The sequence below is a fragment of the Mustela putorius genome, unplaced genomic scaffold (assembly GCF_011764305.1).
Source record: "Mustela putorius furo isolate JIRA1106 unplaced genomic scaffold, ASM1176430v1.1 tig00000083_pilon_pilon_pilon, whole genome shotgun sequence".
NCBI classification, from domain to species: domain Eukaryota; kingdom Metazoa; phylum Chordata; class Mammalia; order Carnivora; family Mustelidae; genus Mustela; species Mustela putorius.
The window spans coordinates 46181785-46201655 of NW_025421273.1; the positions used below are offsets into that span (position 1 = coordinate 46181785).

At 36.4% G+C, this 19871-nt stretch overlaps 1 protein-coding gene across 4 annotated transcripts in view; it reads right to left on the reverse strand.

Annotated features, from left to right (window-relative positions):
• The window catches only part of ATP8A1 (ATPase phospholipid transporting 8A1), a 236318-nt gene that overhangs the window by 138255 nt on the left and 78192 nt on the right, over window positions 1-19871 (reverse strand). For 3 of the 4 annotated variants that reach the window (XM_004764082.3, XM_004764081.3, XM_013062200.2), the window contains 6 exons: window positions 17688-17799; window positions 16320-16485; window positions 14816-14943; window positions 11858-11935; window positions 10810-10898; window positions 5046-5090 (listed from right to left, as the gene is read on the reverse strand). In XM_004764082.3, coding sequence (XP_004764139.1) covers window positions 5046-5090; window positions 10810-10898; window positions 11858-11935; window positions 14816-14943; window positions 16320-16485; window positions 17688-17799 — 618 coding nt within the window. The remainder of the gene's footprint in view (window positions 1-5045; window positions 5091-10809; window positions 10899-11857; window positions 11936-14815; window positions 14944-16319; window positions 16486-17687; window positions 17800-19871) is intronic. The other variant, XM_004764083.3, reaches the window with a different exon arrangement.

Sequence of the window (19871 nt, forward strand, 5' to 3'; positions counted from 1 at the left end):
CTCAGCCAAAACCAAGAGTTAGATGCTCAACTGACTGAGACATCCAGGTGTCCCTGCAGTACATTTTTTTTTCTTTTAATAGCAAAAGATTAGAAATAACTCAAGTATGATGCTTTAAAAAACTGTGGTACATCAACATAGCAAATGCTATACAAAAAATAGGAAACTCTTCAGCTGATCTTGGACTGATCTCAAAGATGCCCTGTCAAAAGGAAAGGTGGCACAAAACAGGGCACATAGTATGCTTCCCTTTCTGTATATATGAGAGAGAAAACAAATACATGCATGTATATGTGTAGAACAGATCTGGAAGGATACATCTGAAATTGTTTGTATTGCCTGCCTCCAGGAAGGGACAGGAGGGCTCCAAGGCAGGGAAGGGAGGAAAAACCTTCCCCTCTTTATACCCTTTGAATTTGCAACATGTTAATGCATTATGAACTTAAAAATCACATTTAAATTGAAAATTAAAGACAAGAACAAAATCCATGTCAGCCACCTGTAATAGATGCACAGCCTACACATAAAATAGATGTACATTCTGCACACACACATACTACACACAGGCTCATACTGGAAGATAAACCTAGTAGGGAGGTAAAACACCATTTTCTGAAAGGGTCTGCATCTCATGCTTTTAAATAATGCTATTGGCTGCAAATCAAAATCCCATAAAAGGGAGATTTAATTTTTAGAAATGCCTTTGTTATTCAGAGTCATGTCCCATCAAGTCCAAGAATATAAACAAGTGATTGAATTCAATAATATTTTTGTTAGACATCAGTTTTAACCAAAGTCATAAGACCTGCTTTTCTGTGTGGCTCAAAGTATTTCTGAAGGCAATTACAAAAGAGGAGTTCCAAAAACATTCTGTGAAACGGCTGCATCATTGAAACAAAGAAATTACCTGTCAATGTGACTACTTTGAAGACAAACGTTAATTTGGATGTGTTAGATCTCATTATTATACAGTCACACCTGGAAGGATGTTTTCATGAGTCTAGCTGTTGCAGCAGAAAAAATAAATACCACTCATTCCATACATAATTATAGACCAAGATGAAATGAGAAAATAAGACTAGAAAATAGTACTATCCACTGATACTATGATAATCCTAAAAACCATACTCAATGACTAAGCATGGAACACATTAAGAGAATCCTTTTGGAAAATCATCCTCACTAGCATTAACTTTCAAAAATCCATCAGAACAGTATGGAATCTATATTAAATAGTTAAGAAAAATAAATATGGTATCTGGGATTGGTTTCATAATAATGGTGAGGAAGAGTTATAGATGACATTGGTTTTGAGCATGTACCATGGAAGAGAGTGAAAGGGCAATCTGTCTACTTTTGTTTAGGTTTGAAATTTTCCACAGTAACTATGAGGAAAAGAAAAAGTGGCTATGGAAATATTTAGTTGAAAACAATCACATCTTAAGAATAAACAGATCTTTTCTCCAATGATAGATGTTTCAAAGAAAAGAATCTCTAAGGTTTTATGTTAGGTTACCATAGTTGGCAATAACAAGAAAACCATACCAATTTTCAAGTAAGTAGCTACTGGTTCGGAAATGATCTTATTTCTGTGAACTATTTTATACTAATATATTTAAGTGAATAAAGCTACAGCCATGACCCAACTATCTTTAATGTTAAGAGGGTATGTTTGAAAATACTCGCAAGAGAATATCACAGGTTTGCCTTCAAATTATAAAAAATGTACAATAATCTGCACACATGTAAGTTTTAAATATTATGTGTTTTTTAAACTTAACATTTTTGTGGTGAATATGGTTCAGCAGGGCAGTAAAATGTATTTGGCTATAGGTTTTATATATGGAATTCAATGAACTTTGCATTGAAATATGAAGCTGTTCACAGACAGGCATGAACTTTGATTATGGATTTATATAGTCATCTCTACTCTCTAGTTTATCCCTAAGATGAGCAGAATGATGATGTAGTCAGATGCCAAGAGCATAGGATTCATTTGGGATCTCACTTTTTTTTTCCTTTTTCTCTTTTCAGCATTACACTTTTGATCTTGGTTTCCTTGGGAACATGAAATCAACTGGATGTGGGTTGGGGGAGATGTCAGATTTATTAATGTGCCAAATTCTGTTCCCTGTGCTAACTTTTCTCAAGTCAGTTAAATTGTACCTGCTCTTGCTACCTTAATAAGAAAAGATAAAAAAAAAAAAAGACTGAAATGGTAAGGATATTTTGTACTCTAAAAGCATATATACTTTACAGTTCTTTAAGGTCTGTAGGACACAAAGTGACCAGCACCTACTTTATGACTGGGCTATGTGAGGTTTTATTTCTAGCTTTCATGTTTCCTGTTTGTGTACTTTAGGATAAGTTATTTACTTATCTTCTTTGCCTAAATTTCACCAATTTGAATATGGTCACGTCAATCGCAGCTCTTCAAATATATCATGAGGATTGAGTGAGACAGCGCAGCTAACATTCTCTGTGAGTATACTATGCCTAGACTCTATTCTATGCACTTTAAAAATGGAACTCATTGGGGGGCACCTGGGTGGCCCAGTTGGTTAAGCATCAGACTCTTAGTTTCAGCTCAGGTTGTGATCTCAGGGTTGTCAGGATCACCCCAAGTTGGGCTCTGTGCTCAGCCTGGAGCCTGCTTGAGATTCTCCCTCTCCTTCTGCCTGTGCTACCCCCCCGCCCATGCTCACATGCACACACAATCTCTCAAATAAATAAATCTTAAAAAAAAAAAAAGTAAAAATAAAAACAGAACTTAGTCAATCTTCACAACCTCCCTATGATGTCCACATTGTACTAGAGGAAGACTGGCAGGCAGAGAGATTAGGTAATTTTTCAAGGGCACCAATAGGATCTGGATGTGAACTTGGGTGGTCAGAATCCAAAGTCTGCATCTTTGACCACTGCAGTGGGCCAGGACAGAACAGAAGCTCAAGTGGCATCTGTTGTTTTATCCTTGCAGGACTGTAGGTAACTGTTTGATAGATGAGGAATCTCAGAAGCTCAGCTTTATTTAAAATAAAGCTCACTTTATTATAAAGGTGGTAAATACCTTCCCTATTGTTTATTTTTTAAAATACTAGTATTTAGGGGCACCTGGGTGGCTCAGATGGCTAAGCGTCTGCCTTCGGTCCAGGTCATGATGTCAGGGGTCTTGGGATCAAGTCCCGTGCTCAGCAAGAAGCTTGTTTCTCCCTCTGCCTGCTTCTCCCTCTGCTTGTGCTCTCACTCTCTGATAAATAAATAAAAATCTTTTTTTCCCCCAAGATTTTATTTATTTATTTGACAGAGAGGTCACAAGTAGGCAGAGAGGCAGGCGGGGGGTGGGGTGGGGACGTGGGAAGCAGACTCCCTGCTGAGCAGAGAGCCTGATGCGGGACTCCATCCCAGGACCCTGAGATCATGACCTGAGCTGAAGGCAGAAGCTTAACCCACTGAGCCACCCAGGGGCTCCGAATAAAAATCTTTTAAAAAAATACTAATATTTAAGCAGAATCATATAATTTATGAAAAATCTGGCATTTCTTATTTGGAGTTATCTGGTTTAGAATATCAAACATCAAATTTTCCAGCAGAGTGTTTTACAAAGAGATCTTAGCTAGATAATATGGTATCCTCTCCAAAAGTGATAGAAATCACAAAACAACTCCTATTGAAAGTAGGATATTTTAAACGATCTGAGTAAATAAGCAACAATTTTTTACATTTCCATTCAACCTTTGTAAAAATAGGCTACAGTCAATTTCCTTAAGAATAAGAGTTCTTAGAAAAATTTATATTAATTCTATACTAGTGAATACTATTTATAATCAATAGAATTATATTAATGTTACAGGAAAACAACAAATAAATAGATATAGTCACAAAAGTTTACTAAATTCTTGAAGGATTAACTAAAGGGGAATAGCTACTGCATTAAACTTGAATTACCCACCAGCAGTAAGAAGATTTAGAATATTTTTAAAAACACTAAAAATTATTCAGTTGTGTGTAGGTGTCTGAAACTGGATGACACTCCAAGCAATGAGTTTAAATGTGATGACTCATCAGGTACCACATGAATCAAACAGCTGCCTCTGTCATTATTATGGGTATGAGTTTAGCTGCAAATTGTTATCAAAGCTCCACTGTATTGAAATCAAAGTCAAGTTGAAAAATAGTAAATGATATTATTGGACTCCCATGCATACTGGAAATGTGGTCAAATCATGAACACATGTGCAACCTGAAAATAAAAATATAAGCCCTTCTAAAACCACAATGGATTCTATAGTTACCAGCATTAAAAGAATCTGTTCTCTGAAGTTTTGCTGGTCACCAAATCATGATGAGTTCGAGAAATACCAAAATAAACTTATACTGTTCTAAATGAAAATGTTAAATCCACGGAGGATGGATTTTAAGGGAAAACAAACAAAACCCCTCAAAAGCATGGACATTAAAACTATAAAGTGACATCTCTAATATTCTAAAATTATTTATATTTCAGTTAACTTTGGTCCTTGGTAGCATAGTCTTACAACATTAGTTCTAGGCATTTATTTTTGAAAATGTTCACGTTCGAGACCCCAAATAGATTTGCCAAACTAATGAAAAGGGACATAAAGGAAATTTCTGCGTCTTGGGTAGGATTCAGTAGCGTCTTTTTGTGGCTCGGTAGAAAATATAAATTGCAGCATAAGGTGGCAGTGTTGAGCTAGAAAAGAAAACTTCTCGAGCTCTAGTAAATCTTAGCTAGTTCACAGCCCAGGGACCCCAAGTTGATCATTACAGACTTTATTATGGATACATAATGTAAACTCTCGCAAGCCTAACTGTTAAACTAAATGTCTGTAAAATGACTAAAGGTTATGCAATAGGAAATCAAGGACAGTCACGGAATTTCAAGAAATAAGTTCTTTATAGCACGCTGACTTCACCTGATCTATAATGCCTTTTCCCCCCCAAAACTAGTGAAATGTGTTTATCAAAACAATAAAATGCAAACTCTTTAAAGGAATCCATGAGACAGAAAGGTCCATGCAGCTTACCATTCATCAGGAGAACAGCCATAATCCTCAGGTTCAGGGACATGGCTTCAGAAAGCAAGAGGAAGGGCAGAAAGAGAGGGAAAAAATCATCACAGAAAGGCTGGAAACATAAAAGCATGAGTAAAGGAAGTACTGAAAGATGGATCTTGAAAAAGTTAAGAAAATGAACTTTTAGTTTATTCTGAAAGAATGGCAGTTAGTATAGTAAGTAGAACACAACTTGTGGTAGCTAAGAAGATGTACAAAATATTCTTGAACAGGATAGCCAACTCGCCTCTTGGCTGTGGAATTTATTCATTTGATTCCTAGAATTCAATATTCACTAAGAAATATTTTAACCTAGAGGTTTAAATACATGCTAAAACCAATAGAAAATTAAGTACATATTCTATCATCAGAATAAAGTGTTTTAAGGAAGCGAACATACTAATACTTACAATTATACTAATAAAATTTGCCAAGTACATTTCAGAAACAAATTGACTATCATAAAATAATGGGTCTTTAAACAGGTATATTAAAGTAAAAGTTAATTGCATTTCTATAATTAAATGGAGCCATATTTTAAAAGATGAACCGATCCTCAAAATTTTTCACCTAAACCATAATTCACTCATTAAGCCATTTGTTATTTCAAACAGAAAATACGTTCATTAATCATTTTAATTTCCTCCTTTGGTTCATTTAAGCACCAGGAAAAGTCTGACTGATGTACAGCTTTTGTTTCCAACAGTCACTTGTGTATTCAGTCAAAGGATATATAACAGTGCAGATTTTCTTTTATGTATTTATTACATTTTTCTTTTTACTGTTCACATCTTTTCCAGCTTTGTGGAGATATAATTGATCTATAAACCTGCACAAGATTCAGGGATACAACATGATGATTTGATACACTTACATACGTTGATGTGATTACCTTCACTGTGGGAACTAACCCCTGCATCTGTTACATAATTACCATTGTGTGTGTGTGTGTGCACGCGTGGGGTGGGAAAATTCAAGATCTATTCTCTTAGCAGCCAGAACTCATTTTCTTATCCTTCATTTCTCTCACTATATATGACCATTCAATATTTTCTCTTTAAATTTATTAGCTATCAACTGAGTTTAAAAAAAAAATGTGGAGTTCAATAATGTAAATGTAGAGTGATTCATTGTTTTTGATAGATACAAATTTCACTGAAAACCCACGGAGTCTTCTCACTCCCTCTGTCTCCATCCCATTCCCTCTAACCTTCCACCAAACCCGCTGGGCACGAGCCTCACCATTAGAAGGCACCTCTTTCACCTGCAAAGCAGGAAACTGCTTCCAGTGCGGTATCCACGGTCATTAGTTACAATGAAGGCAGTCCCTTCTACTCACTATTCTCTCTTGCACCAAATGACTTTTGTGGATGCTTGAGAGGAAGGGCTAACCGAACCTCTTGTGGGCTGGAGTCCCAGAAAAAATGATGACCCGCTGCAAAGCTCTGTGGAAACTGGCTGCAGCCCAGCGCTGAAGGCAATCACTTCTGATCAACCTCAAGGCTTGGACTCTAGCCACCCCCAGACTGTACCAGCGGAGGCCAGTGCTACCCAAGCAAAAACACTGTGCTAAGGTTCTGTTGTATTGCACCGATACTGGACGGCAGTCCCTGATCTCACATCAGGAAAGGGGCCAGTACATGTTTAGTAATATAGCTTAAAAGATGCAAAGCTCGAGACTCAGGGTCCCTTCTCCTGGGTTGGGTCTAGCCCTGGCAGATGCTACTCAGAATGTGACGAGCAGTAGGAGACCCACACGCTTGCTACTGCCTCTGTGTGCGTGAGCTTCCCCAGGACTGCTGCTGGGGCAGCTCTGGTGTATATGTACTATCTGGTCATTTGCCTTTGTGTGCATGTCAATACTGCTGTATCTGCCTGGTAAGATCTTCCCTTAATCAAACCCATTCTTACATCTCGGCTCAAGGATCACTTTCTCATGGGCCAGTCCCTGACCTGCCTGATTGGATCAAATCCTCATCATAGACTCACGTGGACCTCTGCTCTGTGTTTTATCTTTGATTACTTAATTAATACCCATTAATCCCCAACTGGACTATAAATTTTGGGGGGGCAGAAACGATGTGAACTTTTGCTGATCATTAAAACCCCATCATTTAACAAAGTGCCACATACACAGAAGGAGATAAAAATATTTGTTGAAGCATATCAACGAACAAATGAATGGCATTTACTCAATTCTTACCCTGGTGGGCAGTCAGATAAATTTGTTGGTTATAATCTAGACCTCGGGGCTAAGTTTTATGGTAATTGTGAGGTTTCTTGTGATGAATCTCTTCTCAGTTTGAAGTACTGATCCTTTCAGCAAACATATTATTAAACAAAATATGGTCATGTTAAACTATTCATAGATTATATTCATATGTACATAGAGATTGCTACATAGAGATTTTTACGGAGGAAAATGTCAATGAAATGTTTTTAACACTGATTAAATGACTAATGCAAAAAAAATCACTCTTTAGTTGGCTTATTAGAATTTTTTTTTTTTTTTACAACTTCAGAGCCTGTACTCTGTAAAGCTCTGCCCAGCTCATCAGCTCATTCTAATAGTAAGATCCAAATTACCAATAAAGATGATACCTAGGATTATAGCCTATTACATTCACTGTACTGAAAGTCCTAGCCATGGAACATATAAGCCTTTTTACCCATTCCTGGTATTCTAGTTACTTTGGTAAAGTTGACTCATTTCTTACAGAAAAGAAGTTACTGAAATGATACTTGAACAAATGTTTAGCAGTAGAATTTCTAGTTTGTAGTGAGTTAAATTTACAGATGACATCAATTTACATTTAATCGAAGAAAGATCTAATGAAACAATCTAGTAAGTTTAAACACAGTAGCATCTCTGACAAGTCTGACAAAACCATCATCACTGCTACATATGTACAAATCTTTATTTTGATGCCCATGATGAATCCAACTTGGGTACTGGTTATGTGAAAATGAAAGAAAAATTACCAAGATTAAATTTTGAAGCATTGTGTTAAGTGTTAAATATTATCGTCTTACAAACTTAAGGAATAATAGGCAAAAATGAAGATACTTCAAGTCCTCTCTTCAGAGCCATAAAAGTCAACCGAACTCACCTCTCAGACCCATAAAAGTCTACCTAGGGTAAAACTAGACTTTATCTTCTTAAGAAATGCTTCACAAGGATCTGTTCTGAAATTGGAACCCCAAAAACATTTGTTAATTTATGAAAATGTGGGATGTTCTCCTTTATCCTGATTTGTCCTGGGAAGATAGAACACCATGCTTTCTTCCGCTAGAGTTGAAGGTACATGTACTTAATAGTTCCCCATATTAAACAAATGTTAACACTGCAACAGAGCAAAAGAGCTTGCAAAACCATGTTATTTCCCCTCTGCATTCCAAGAAGCCAAGAGGGGCCAGAGGAAATTGGCACAGAAAGATGGCTGACGGTAACTACTTTTCTTGCTGAGTTTGGTGGAATTAAGGAACAGTGGTGTGTCTCTTACTGTAAACACCGAAGCATCTGAAGTCTCCTGTATCAACAACTTCCTGTATCAACCGCTCTCTATGATACAATGTTGACATTCCAAATGCCCATCAGGATGCTTGGGTGAGGGGATGTTGATAAAAAAAATCAGGGTTAAAGATCCTAAACACACATACACAACACTACGTGATTATTGGAAGCAGTTTAACAACTCGCTTCACTCAGCAAGTCTTCTGGTATTCTCAAAAACATGAAAGAAACACCCAAGAAAGAAATGTATTTCTCTTTATGTAAGTTAAAATTGGCAAGTAAAAGAATACCCTTTTAAAAAATTCTAGTAAAACATATTTTTACGTTTTTTATATCTAGAATTTTATACCTGGAAAACAACTTTAGAGATTATCTTCTCTCACTATCTTCAGTTTAAGGAATTTGGAATATTTGAAAGGAATTATTGATAGTTCTATGGTAGATTAGTGACAAAGCTAGGACTCGAGGTTATGTCTTATGATTGCTCCCCAGTATTAAGAGATATTATTTGCCCAAGAGAAAAATTGTTTTTCTGGAAACTTAATCTAAATGATGATGGTTCTTAACTCTTAATATTTCTTTAATATTTACCAGTCTCAAAGCAACCCTATCACTTAAGGGTTGTCAATGATAATACCACCAACAGATCCAGAAAGAACACAGCTCTTTAGAACTAGTGTCTGGACATATTTAAGGCTTGTTTCAAGAATAAGAAAAAACTTGACCAAATGCAGGAGACAGGCTAGATCTCATTCTAGCTTTCTGTTCTGGTAAGTTCACAATCAATATTTACTCATTTGAAGAACTTGCTTGTTCAATTGGAAACTGGCAAAGTAAAAATAAATTCACTTATGAATGTAGAATTTTTATAAAACAGTCTTCACGAGTCTGTCAGCAAGAATAATATAACACACTCCAGAATTACAGTCTGTCTTTCCTTCTCTTGCCTGGCGTACCTGTGGGTCAAATATGCATGACGTCGACAAGTGTGTCTGTCTGTCCCCCTCTAGGGCAGCTAACCAAATTACAAGGCTGGTAGCAAGTGGTGGGGAGGAGGAAGGACAGCCTTTTCTAGGGGAGTTGGTAGAACTTCAGATAAAGAGGAAAGAAGCAAAATGGTATCCAGCCCTGGAAACAGTAAGTATGCTTCTTAAATTAACATCCCGTCTTCGCAGAGTGTGAAAAAGCCGTTCAATTAAATGTCTTTTCAGCTTCATTTACACATAGAGTTTGAAGTCAATTTTAGTCACACTCTCTGCTAACCCAAAGAATAGGGTATCTGCCTCCATCTACTTCTCTCTGTAGACCCTTGTATAGGAGTAACCGTTGCTTTTAGAATTTTTTACCAAATGGTTATTTATTTGTAATTTTAACTAAGGCGTTTTCAAAATTCAATACATTATTTTTATACTAGCTTACTGTTTGGAGACAGAGTGTGAGTGGGAAAGAGTGAGTACAAACCAGAAAACCCAAATGAAAGTGCTCTTGCTTAAATGGTTAAGGGATCAGTATTTCCCAGTCTCACTTATAGATAAGGATAGTTGGAAAATTTGTTGATAGGTCATTGTCAAGGTCACTCCAACCAAGGAAAGTTTCATCTTTTGATCACATCCTTTTTGGAAATGTACAGATTAATTTAGTCACTTTATCCTAAAAAGTATTTCAGAAAGAAGGCTTTTGAAGGATTTAGGTAAACATAACTCAAAGAAAGAAATAAGTGGATTCTTAACAAGCGTATTGTAAAGGACATTAGGAGCCTGATAAAAGTTTCAGAGCTTCATGTCCCCACCTCCTTCCCACCATCAGAAATTTAGAGGCAATAAAAGAAAAAGCAAATCAAAGGCGTAACTATCAGAGAAACAATATTTTAACATCGTTGAAAACTGCCCAAGGACACTCTGTACGTTATTTCGACATTGTACTCTAACTTCACGGCAATGTAGCGGGAACGGTGTTTTTACTTCATGACCAGAGCCAGATAGAGACCTTTAGCAAACTCCAAACACGGAATACTACTGGGTAGAACCTCCACCTCATAGGTAATTCCAAACAAGAAACAACTTCAAACTATAACACAAAACATACATGTATGCTAAAGTTAAAACAGGGGCTTTTTATGTCAAAAAAAAATTTCCACTAGTAAGAACTCTCAAAACATGCCAAACTATTAGCACTAATTAAATGTGTGTTTCACATTCTAATTAAAGGGGGGGAACAACTCACCCATAAGCAACTCCAGCTATGGTGCACTTCTTAAACTGCATTACATTACAGGTCAGAGTCCCAGTTTTGTCAGAGAATATGTATTTTACCTTAAAAAAAAAAAAGTTTAAAATTTCTCATTAAAATTTCAGAAGTCTTTATGTCAGTCTCTCACAGAGGGGGAAAAATGCCCCTTAAATAATTCTTTTTATCCATCTTGTTATATTATATGGGCACAAGGAATGCTATTAAGTGATGATTTTCTTTGCATTCATTAAGAAATATGTTTGACTTTTTTTTTTTTTTTTTTAGTATTTTAGCAATGAATCATTTCATGTATGAACCGTATAGACTATCAAGATGCTGGAAAAACTGCAGCCAAACAGAAATCTGAACATGGTCTGAATTTCCACTAGAAATTGCCACTACTGTGACTTAAGATTTATGAAGCACTAAAACATCTACCAGGATTTCTCACCAAAACAATTACAGAATTAGTAAAGGCTTGTGCAATTAACTTCATATAACATCCAGATTGGTACGAAAAAGGTAATTCTGGCAGAAATGCTATTTGAAAAGAAATAGCAAATGACAAGAATACAGAATAAGAATTCTTCCTGAGCTAGTATGTAAATATGGATTACAAAGATATACATATATGTGAATGCAATATGAAGTATAAATCTAAAATTCCTGTTTGATCACTTTCATACTTTGACTTACATAGCATTAGTGATCAAGTTAACTTTTTCTTCCTTTCTGGTCAAAAGCTATGAGCAATTTTAATACTGAGAGTTTATCACTCAAAAATAACCAATACTTTACTACTAACTAGATTATATGCTGAAGGAAATCCCTTTGTGTAATACCTTATCTGAGAGCAAAATAGCTTTTAAATGTTTTTAAAACTTCGTTTACTAAAAATGGTAATTATGTGCTAACATATTTATGCAGATTATCCAAATAATTGGAAAGTAGGAGCTGTCAATTCATATGAAGTTGCCACCTATGGCAGAAGTGACAATGAATCTACGTCCCATTGAACGTATCAACAAGAAATTCAGTTTACCTGGCCAAGTTCCTCATTCAGATTCGACGTTCGAGCCATAGCAGCAGTGTCTGTGGGTTCGTAGTGCATGTCGAGATCCTTTTTTTTTTTTTTTAAATAAAAGAAATTACTAAATGCAATTGGTAACAAGAGAATGACTGAAATTTTCTTTAACTAGTGAGTTATAACATGAAGCCACTCTCATCTCTGGCCATTCTACACCATTTCAGTTGATTTCCCTGAAAAGTCCTCAGTAGAGAATATTATATTTCACAGAAAGGGCAGGACAGCAAGGCAATTAGAGTGGATCTCTGCAATCAGGCAATCTTGAATTTTTTTCATAATTCTACCATTTTCTAGATAGGTGACATGTGGTAAAGATTAAATGAAATAATGTATGTGAAATGCTTCCTAAAGCGTCTGACACAACATAAGTACTTAATGCAGCTAAAATAAGAGCATGAACACTGCTCAAATAATGAAGATTTTTAAACCCCTAGGAAAATTACCTAAGAGATTCTATCTGGTTATACTTTCTTGGCTCTGCTTCCTTCCAGTGCATATACTTGAAAGCAGAAGGAGTGCACTTCTCAAAACCCAAACAAAAATGTACAACTTTTGTACCAATTTGTACTTGTTCTGTACCCAAACAATATGAGGCTTGACTCTTAACGCCTATAAGAATTAGTATTTTCCAGAGTACACCATTTTATTGCCAAGTCAGGGTTAACAGATTTTTACAAGTCAAAGGAAAAGGACGAATCTGGTCTTTCCCACGTCTGCATTTCAGACTGATCTGCTTCAGTTCTGACGTAGGCTGTTGACTGGTAGGAGCCTTGATCTAAGAAGGCTATTAAGCACCTGAGCCATCTTCAAAGAGGAATGAATGGAACGGGGAGTAAGTTGGACTTTCTTGATCATCAGGTCTGATAAGGAACAGAAGGAGATGGGAAGGAGGTGATAGAAGAAAAGGCATGCAGCCGAGTTCTTTGTTTTTGTTTGAAGATTTATTTATTTTAGAGAGAGAGAGAGTGTGTGTGCGTGCTAGTCGGGGGAGAGAGAAAATCTCAGGCAAGACTCCATCCTGAGCATGGAGCCCAGTGCAGGGCTCGATCTCATGATCCTGAGATCACAGCCTGAACCAAAAACCAAGAGTGGGATGCTTAACCAACTGAGTCACCCAGGCACCCTACCTGAGTTCTAATACTTTGCAAGGCTATCATTCAGAAACATGGTTAGACATTTTCCTAAGAGATCAGGTAGAACCAGTATCAAGGGAGGGGGGGGCGGCAGATACTGATCTCATTTCTACAAACGGAATTGCTGGGTGGTAAAAGACCTGTCAGCAATGTTATCGAATCTCTGTACAATAGAAAGGTGGTTGAATAGCATAAGCCTGCTGGCCTCCTCCAATACTCAAATTATGTCATTATTGGAAGCAAATATTACTTTTAAAAATCCAAGTACAAAATAATAAAGTGACTAACTAGTTATTTGATTTTCAAAATGAGTCACCTTATGATTTCTTATTGCAAAGTGGGAAACCTCAATAGGTTTTAATTGTATTTACACAAATGTTACTACATAATTTTTCAGCAACACATTTCCTGCATGAAATAAGCCACACCTGCATCTCATTTTAGATTTCTAAATTCTACTGGGCTTGTACCAATGAATTAGACAATTTGACAGGTGAGGTGGATCACTTACCATGGGAAGGTAGTGAGCAGTGGCAAAAGCATCATCAGTTATATTTCTTAACAATTCTAATATTGTTCCCTTGAAAGACTTTTAAATAATTTAAAAAGATAATGTCAAAAGATAATACCCAAATTTCCCAAAATAAAGAAAAATGAAACTTTCTGGCAGATTAAGTCTGAAGGCTTATTTAATTTACATAAATTCATTAATTTTAACTTTGGTAAAATAAAACTAAGAACAACACATTTTATAAACAAAATATTTAGGGAATAGATCTCTGGCACATTTTTCCAAGATTAAAAAAATTCAAGAATTAAAAAAATTAAGCACAGCTGAATTTGTTTACAGTGGGGGAAAAATAACCTACATGGGTATATAAAACAAGACTGACAGCCTGGTTGTACCTAGCAGTGAACAGTGTTATTTCTAGAGCACTCAATTGTTTAGGAGGCTGTTCGCTATGCTGTGAGATTCCTTTACTCTATATTACCACCGCGAGATGCTGGTAAAGCATGTTTTATCATTCCTGTCTAAAGGCCCAAGAAAATAAGTCTCAAAGAAGTCAAGTGGCTTGGCAAATTTCATAGCACTAGTAATTATAGAACTACAACGATAATCCAGATATTTTAACTCCAAACCTCATGGTCTCCTTTCCCCAAGACTATTATATAATCCCAAATAGGTTTTCTTAACTGGAGACTTAGTTCCCCGGAATGTCTAGTCTATAAACTTGTGTGATTTTAAGATAAAGAGTTTTTGCTATTGATTTTTACATGTCAAATGAATTTGTTATTATCATATTAAAGTCAAAAATACTTTGAAATGCCATCTTGCAGTCAATAAAAGGGAAGGTATCATTAAGATTTTGTTTCTGAGAGATCAAAGGACACTATGAGGGGACTGCCCAGCTGGATCAGTCAGTGGAGCACGCAACTCTTGATCTTGGGGTCATGAGTTCGAGCCCCTCATTGAGTGTAGAGATTACTTAAAAAAAATTAAAATCCTTGGGGATGCCTGGGTGGCTCAGTAGGTTAAAGCCTCTGCTTTTGGCTCAGGTCATGATCCCAGGGTCCTGGGATCAAGTCCCACATCAGGTTCTCTGCTCAGCAGGGAGCCTGCTTTTCCCCCCGCCCCCGCCTGCCTCTTTGACTACTTGTGATCTCTGTCAGATAAATAAATAAAATCTTAAAAAAAAATTAAAATCCTCAAAAGACCCTATCAAAAAAAAAAAGACAAAACATATATTTAGAATGATGAAAAACAGTAATTCATATTTACCCAATTTATGAAGTATGCCTGGGTAAATTTCACCACTTCTAATGTAACCAGTAAGCTGATTGGAATGAGATTGTTGAAAAGGATGATGAAGGTCAAGAAATTCAGTCCAAAATTATTAGCACCACCATCTGTTGGGGGAGGTGGGAAGAAAGTCATTTATAGTTTCAAGTATTTCATTTGTGTTGACCAGAACTTCAGCATAATAGAAGTTTTCCATATTACACAACATCTCTAGATAGTTTGGTAGGAACACTGTGCTGATAGCATATCCTTATTCTCAAATACTCAAGACAGATCAGTACGTTGGTAGTACTATTAAGAACTTCATAATGGTTCTAACGAATGAAAGCACTGCCCAGTGTTTCAAATCCTGTTCCACACAGGAAGTTTAGAGATATCAGGGACAGGATTGTGGGTTTATAAATGTAAAATCTCCACTGGGCAAAATCATTTTTATGTAAATTATTAAAAACGCACCTTTGAATTATAAAGCATGCCTTAAAAGCAATCAGACAAAACAGCAGCAAAACTAATCCAAACAGTAAAAACAATGTAGGGCTGTTCCCTAGGTAAATCACACCCTGCCTCTTTGATAATGAAAATAGAACTGCTATGGCAGACACACTGTGAAGTATATGAAAAAACAAACCGATGGGAGTCATAACAGTTCTGATGTTGAAATCATAAATCAGGGTTAAAAAAAAAAAAAAGTTGGAATAGCCACAAAACTAAAAATCAATAGGATAAAAACTGAAAAAAAAAATCGATTTTGCTACAAGGTTTACTAGAATTTGTTTTCACGCTTCTGGAAATTAAGTATTTATTGGTTAAATACTCATTAAAAGGCAATGCAAACTTATTTTCCAGAAATATTCAGGGATGATACATTAATCCTACAATAGTAAAAGGATAGATGGTCCAAAAAAATCATATTTAACAGGCTTTCCCTAAGACAAGATTACCATTAACATGGAATTTACTGCATTCATGAGTTCAAATGAAAGGATATTCAATTTAAACTTTTTATAAGCATGTGCTCTACTCCTGGTGCATTAAAGATAATCAATCTGCTTTCTTCACCAGGTAATTATCCTACCACTTGTGTTAAAATATTTTTAAAGAATGATTAACATTAATGAAAATGATATTAACATTTTATACTACTCTAGAGTGATCATTTTTAAGGATTCTGAAATTTTGGAGACTCTAGCAACATTTTACTTTCTTTTACCGGAAACTGCATTGAAACATAAAAATTAACATTTTATACTACATTTTATACTATACTAGAGTGATCATTTTTAAGGATTCTGAAATTTTGGAGACTCGAGCAACATTTTACTTTCTTTTACTGGAAAATGCATTGAAACATAAAAATTAAATGCCCAGTTATCTTGCCAACAAGGTTTTCTTTTGAGGAATGATAGGAAATCCCATCAGCATGAAACAAATGCATATTTTAATGAAAGAAAAATATAAATACAACAGGCCCTTTAATGCTTACAATTTAGGTTGAGATACCAGTCCTTTCCAGAATGCCTCCGATTCCAAACGGCAGAGCCCACAGAACAGATAAGAGACATGGCAATTAAGATACAAAATAAAATCAAAATTTGTACATTTGTAATCCGTTCCACATTTGAGAGTTTAAGTGGTGGACTTGTTGAATTCTGTAAAAAGAGACAAGATGAGCAATAAAAAAATGTGTTCACATTGATTGAGTAATGTCTATTTGGTATTTTGATGAAGATGACAAAGTCCGTCACAACTCAAAATCTAGACACGGGTAGACACTTGAAAATTATACAGAAAAAAAAAATCACAGCTGTAATAAGCTGTCAAATGTTAGCCATCTATTTTTTTTGCCCCCGAAGGCCAGTATACCTCAAGCCTTTTTCTAGGATATAAAATAATAATAAGAAGAGAAGGAAATAGGACTCCGTTTAGAGACATAACTTTTGCATTGTGGCGGGGAAGACGAAGAAGGCATTAACTTGACTACTGAAGCGAAGAGGGTAGAGGAGAGGCACTGGCAGCTCAGCTCAGGAAGAGAGGCAGAGAAGGTGGCCTCTGTACTTCTAACCCTAGAAGTTACAAAATATGAAGGTCCCATTTGAAGGACCTCTGGTTTCCAGATTTCTGGTGGTGTTCAGTAATGGTTTTACTGATCACGGCAATGGGCTAAGTAGTCCCGGCTATAAAGAATAACGGAAGTCAGTCTCTTCAGCTGTGGTCAATGACAAAAACGATTATGCTAACCAAGGCATCTACAGAACAGAAAATTAAATCTGTCATAATAGATATAAAACAATAGTCGACAGAATTTATAGAGTGGTGAGGGGTAGAATCATTATGGTTATGGTGGAATCAGTAATGGTGGTTTCTTTCCATTAACAATGGCTTAACATAAAAATGTTAGCAAAAAGGGGTCAACATTTGGCTCACAAATCCATTTCTTAATTTTACAAAAAAATTAAAAGTTATAAAATTTGATCACAGTCTTAAAACAAGATTATAAGATAAATACTTTCATGTAGAGCACATCTCATGTAGAACACAGAATACTTTCATGTAGAACATGTCATTGCACAGACAATAGTATCAACAACCACTGTTATAGTAAATGGAATTAACACAGGAAATAATTAAGAGTTCATGCATTGTTGGTCTCGAATGAAACTTTCCAGTATTGTGCACATGAGCCATTTTATGGCCCTAAACACTGAAGAACAAGATTCTAAATGTACAGAGTAGGGCTCAGGAGTCTGTGACAGATGGTCTGCTATGTTTGGGACTATTGCATAGAGAGCTACAAATAGCGCATTTTCAAGAAAATACATCCACAAGGTTTTTCATAGATAAAAAATCCCACCTGCATCAGCTTGGTGTCATGTCCAGTGTAGACAACTATTCCATGAACCCACTGTGTATTTCTCAACTGGGCGCCTCGAAGAAGAATCTGATCTGCTCCCAGGGGGACAGTGCTATGACAGATGATGTTGACATTAAAAACAACATTTTCTAAAGTGCTTAAGAATTCTACAGCTACTACAGAGTTCCAACGGAGGTTCTGCTATTAAAATAGCCAGCCCTTCTCACATTTACCTTATTTTTAGAAAAAGAAGTAATTTTCCTACCAGTACGAATAATTTGTTTTACACAAGGACAGCTGGAGAGACGCTTTTCAGTTGCTTCTCCTTACCACCAAACCAGCCATTTCCTACAACTTCACAATCCAAGATAGTAGGCAATGTTTTGGGATTCAGAGGCTAATTTTCAAACCTATTTAAGACTTTTCCTGATTTAGCAAGTCTGTTTAGGTTTCTGAGATATTTGGAAGTGGTGAGGTTAGGGGATCTGCTCCCTCTCCCACGCCTAATTATAAATAGCTTTGTGCATAATAAGGGTTCAAAAAATAGACAAGGCAAGGTAAATACACAGATCTCATCATACATTTGCATTGCCATCCCTGGCCTATAAAGATATGTCCTGTATTTAAAATCTCTAGGGTAATTTATTACATTTGAATATCAATTCTCCAAGAACTGTGAATAAGTTTCCAATCAATGGTAAGCATCTAAGTCTTTAACATTCCTCTGAAGTGACAGCATATTGAGGATAGCCATTCCATATAATTTAAACAACATTTTTTCATGAATGAAGGCCACGTTGGGTCTTCTGTGGGTTCTTGGTAAAACTACCCACTATGGTAGGTTGTTTGGTAGACACAACCTCACACAAAGATGTCACAAAAGTACAAGCCATCACAGATGTAGTGGGATTCTTGATGGAAATGTACTATATGAGATGTAATGGCTCAAAGCTTCCTAACACTGGGTCTTCTGGGTAGGAGAAGAATAAATGAAACAGGATGGGATTGGGAGGGAGACAAACCATAAGTGACTCTTAATCTCACAAAACAAACTGAGGGTTGGTGGGGGAGGGGATTTGGGAGAAGGGGGTGGGATTATGGACATTGGGGAGGGTATGTGCTTTGGTGAGTGCTGTGAAGTGTGTAAACCTGGTGATTCACAGACCTGTACCCCTGGGGATAAAAATATATGTTTATAAAAAATAAAAAATTAATTAAAAACAAACAAACAAACAAACAAAAAAAAGAAAAGCAAGAAAGAAATGTCAAATATAAAGAAAAATTCATCAGAAAAATCCCCAAACTTCTGGAAGAAGAAGGCAGCCTCCTAAGAAAAGTCTCCAGAAAACACAGAACTTCTTGGCCAGTAGAGGTAAAGTGAGGTTAAATCTTTCATTTTGGGGGGCTTTTTATGGCCTGGTAGGTGTCTAGAGCCAGTAACGGCTTGGGCCTTAGACCTTCTTTCAGGAACTATGCGAAGGTCACTGGCTCAGGTGAAGTCAATCCAGATGGGTGCGTAATAACCTCACCTGAAGGCCTCTACTTAAACCCCTAGGAAAAAGCATATGCCTATTTAGAAAAAGAACACAGCATCTATAATTCTCATTCCTTCTGCACAACAGCATGCTTCTCAAACCCATCTGGAAGGGAACCCCTCTCATGTATACCTCAAGATTTGGCATGCATTTCAGAGTCGGAAGGGGACCTTGGGCTTAAAGCACATTTCCAAGAAGTTCTTGGGAAGCTGCTAGGCTATGCTCTGAGGTATATAGGTGCCAACTGTTCCTTACGTATACAGTGGAGTCTAATAGGACAGCTGTCCGCTCAGCTTTTATGGTGTGGATTGGAATTAGGTACAAGCTCTTCAAAGCACCCCCCCCCCAAAAATATTACTTTTCAATTATAATGATTCAACAAGAGTTAGTTATTAGATTTCATCAGAGTTGAAAATCAAAAATTCTGGCATTAAACAATGACTCTCATCCTTAATAATGGGATCAAAAAACACTCATTCCAAAGAAAGGGGCTCCAAGAGCTCTGGGTAATCACTATAAACGTCAAATGGGCTATAAATACAAAGGTATGTTTCCATGTTTCATATATTTTAAAGCAATATATAAATTCTATCTGTACCCTAAATCTTGGCACGATCATACCAAGTTTTTTTTTCCACTGCGTGGATCT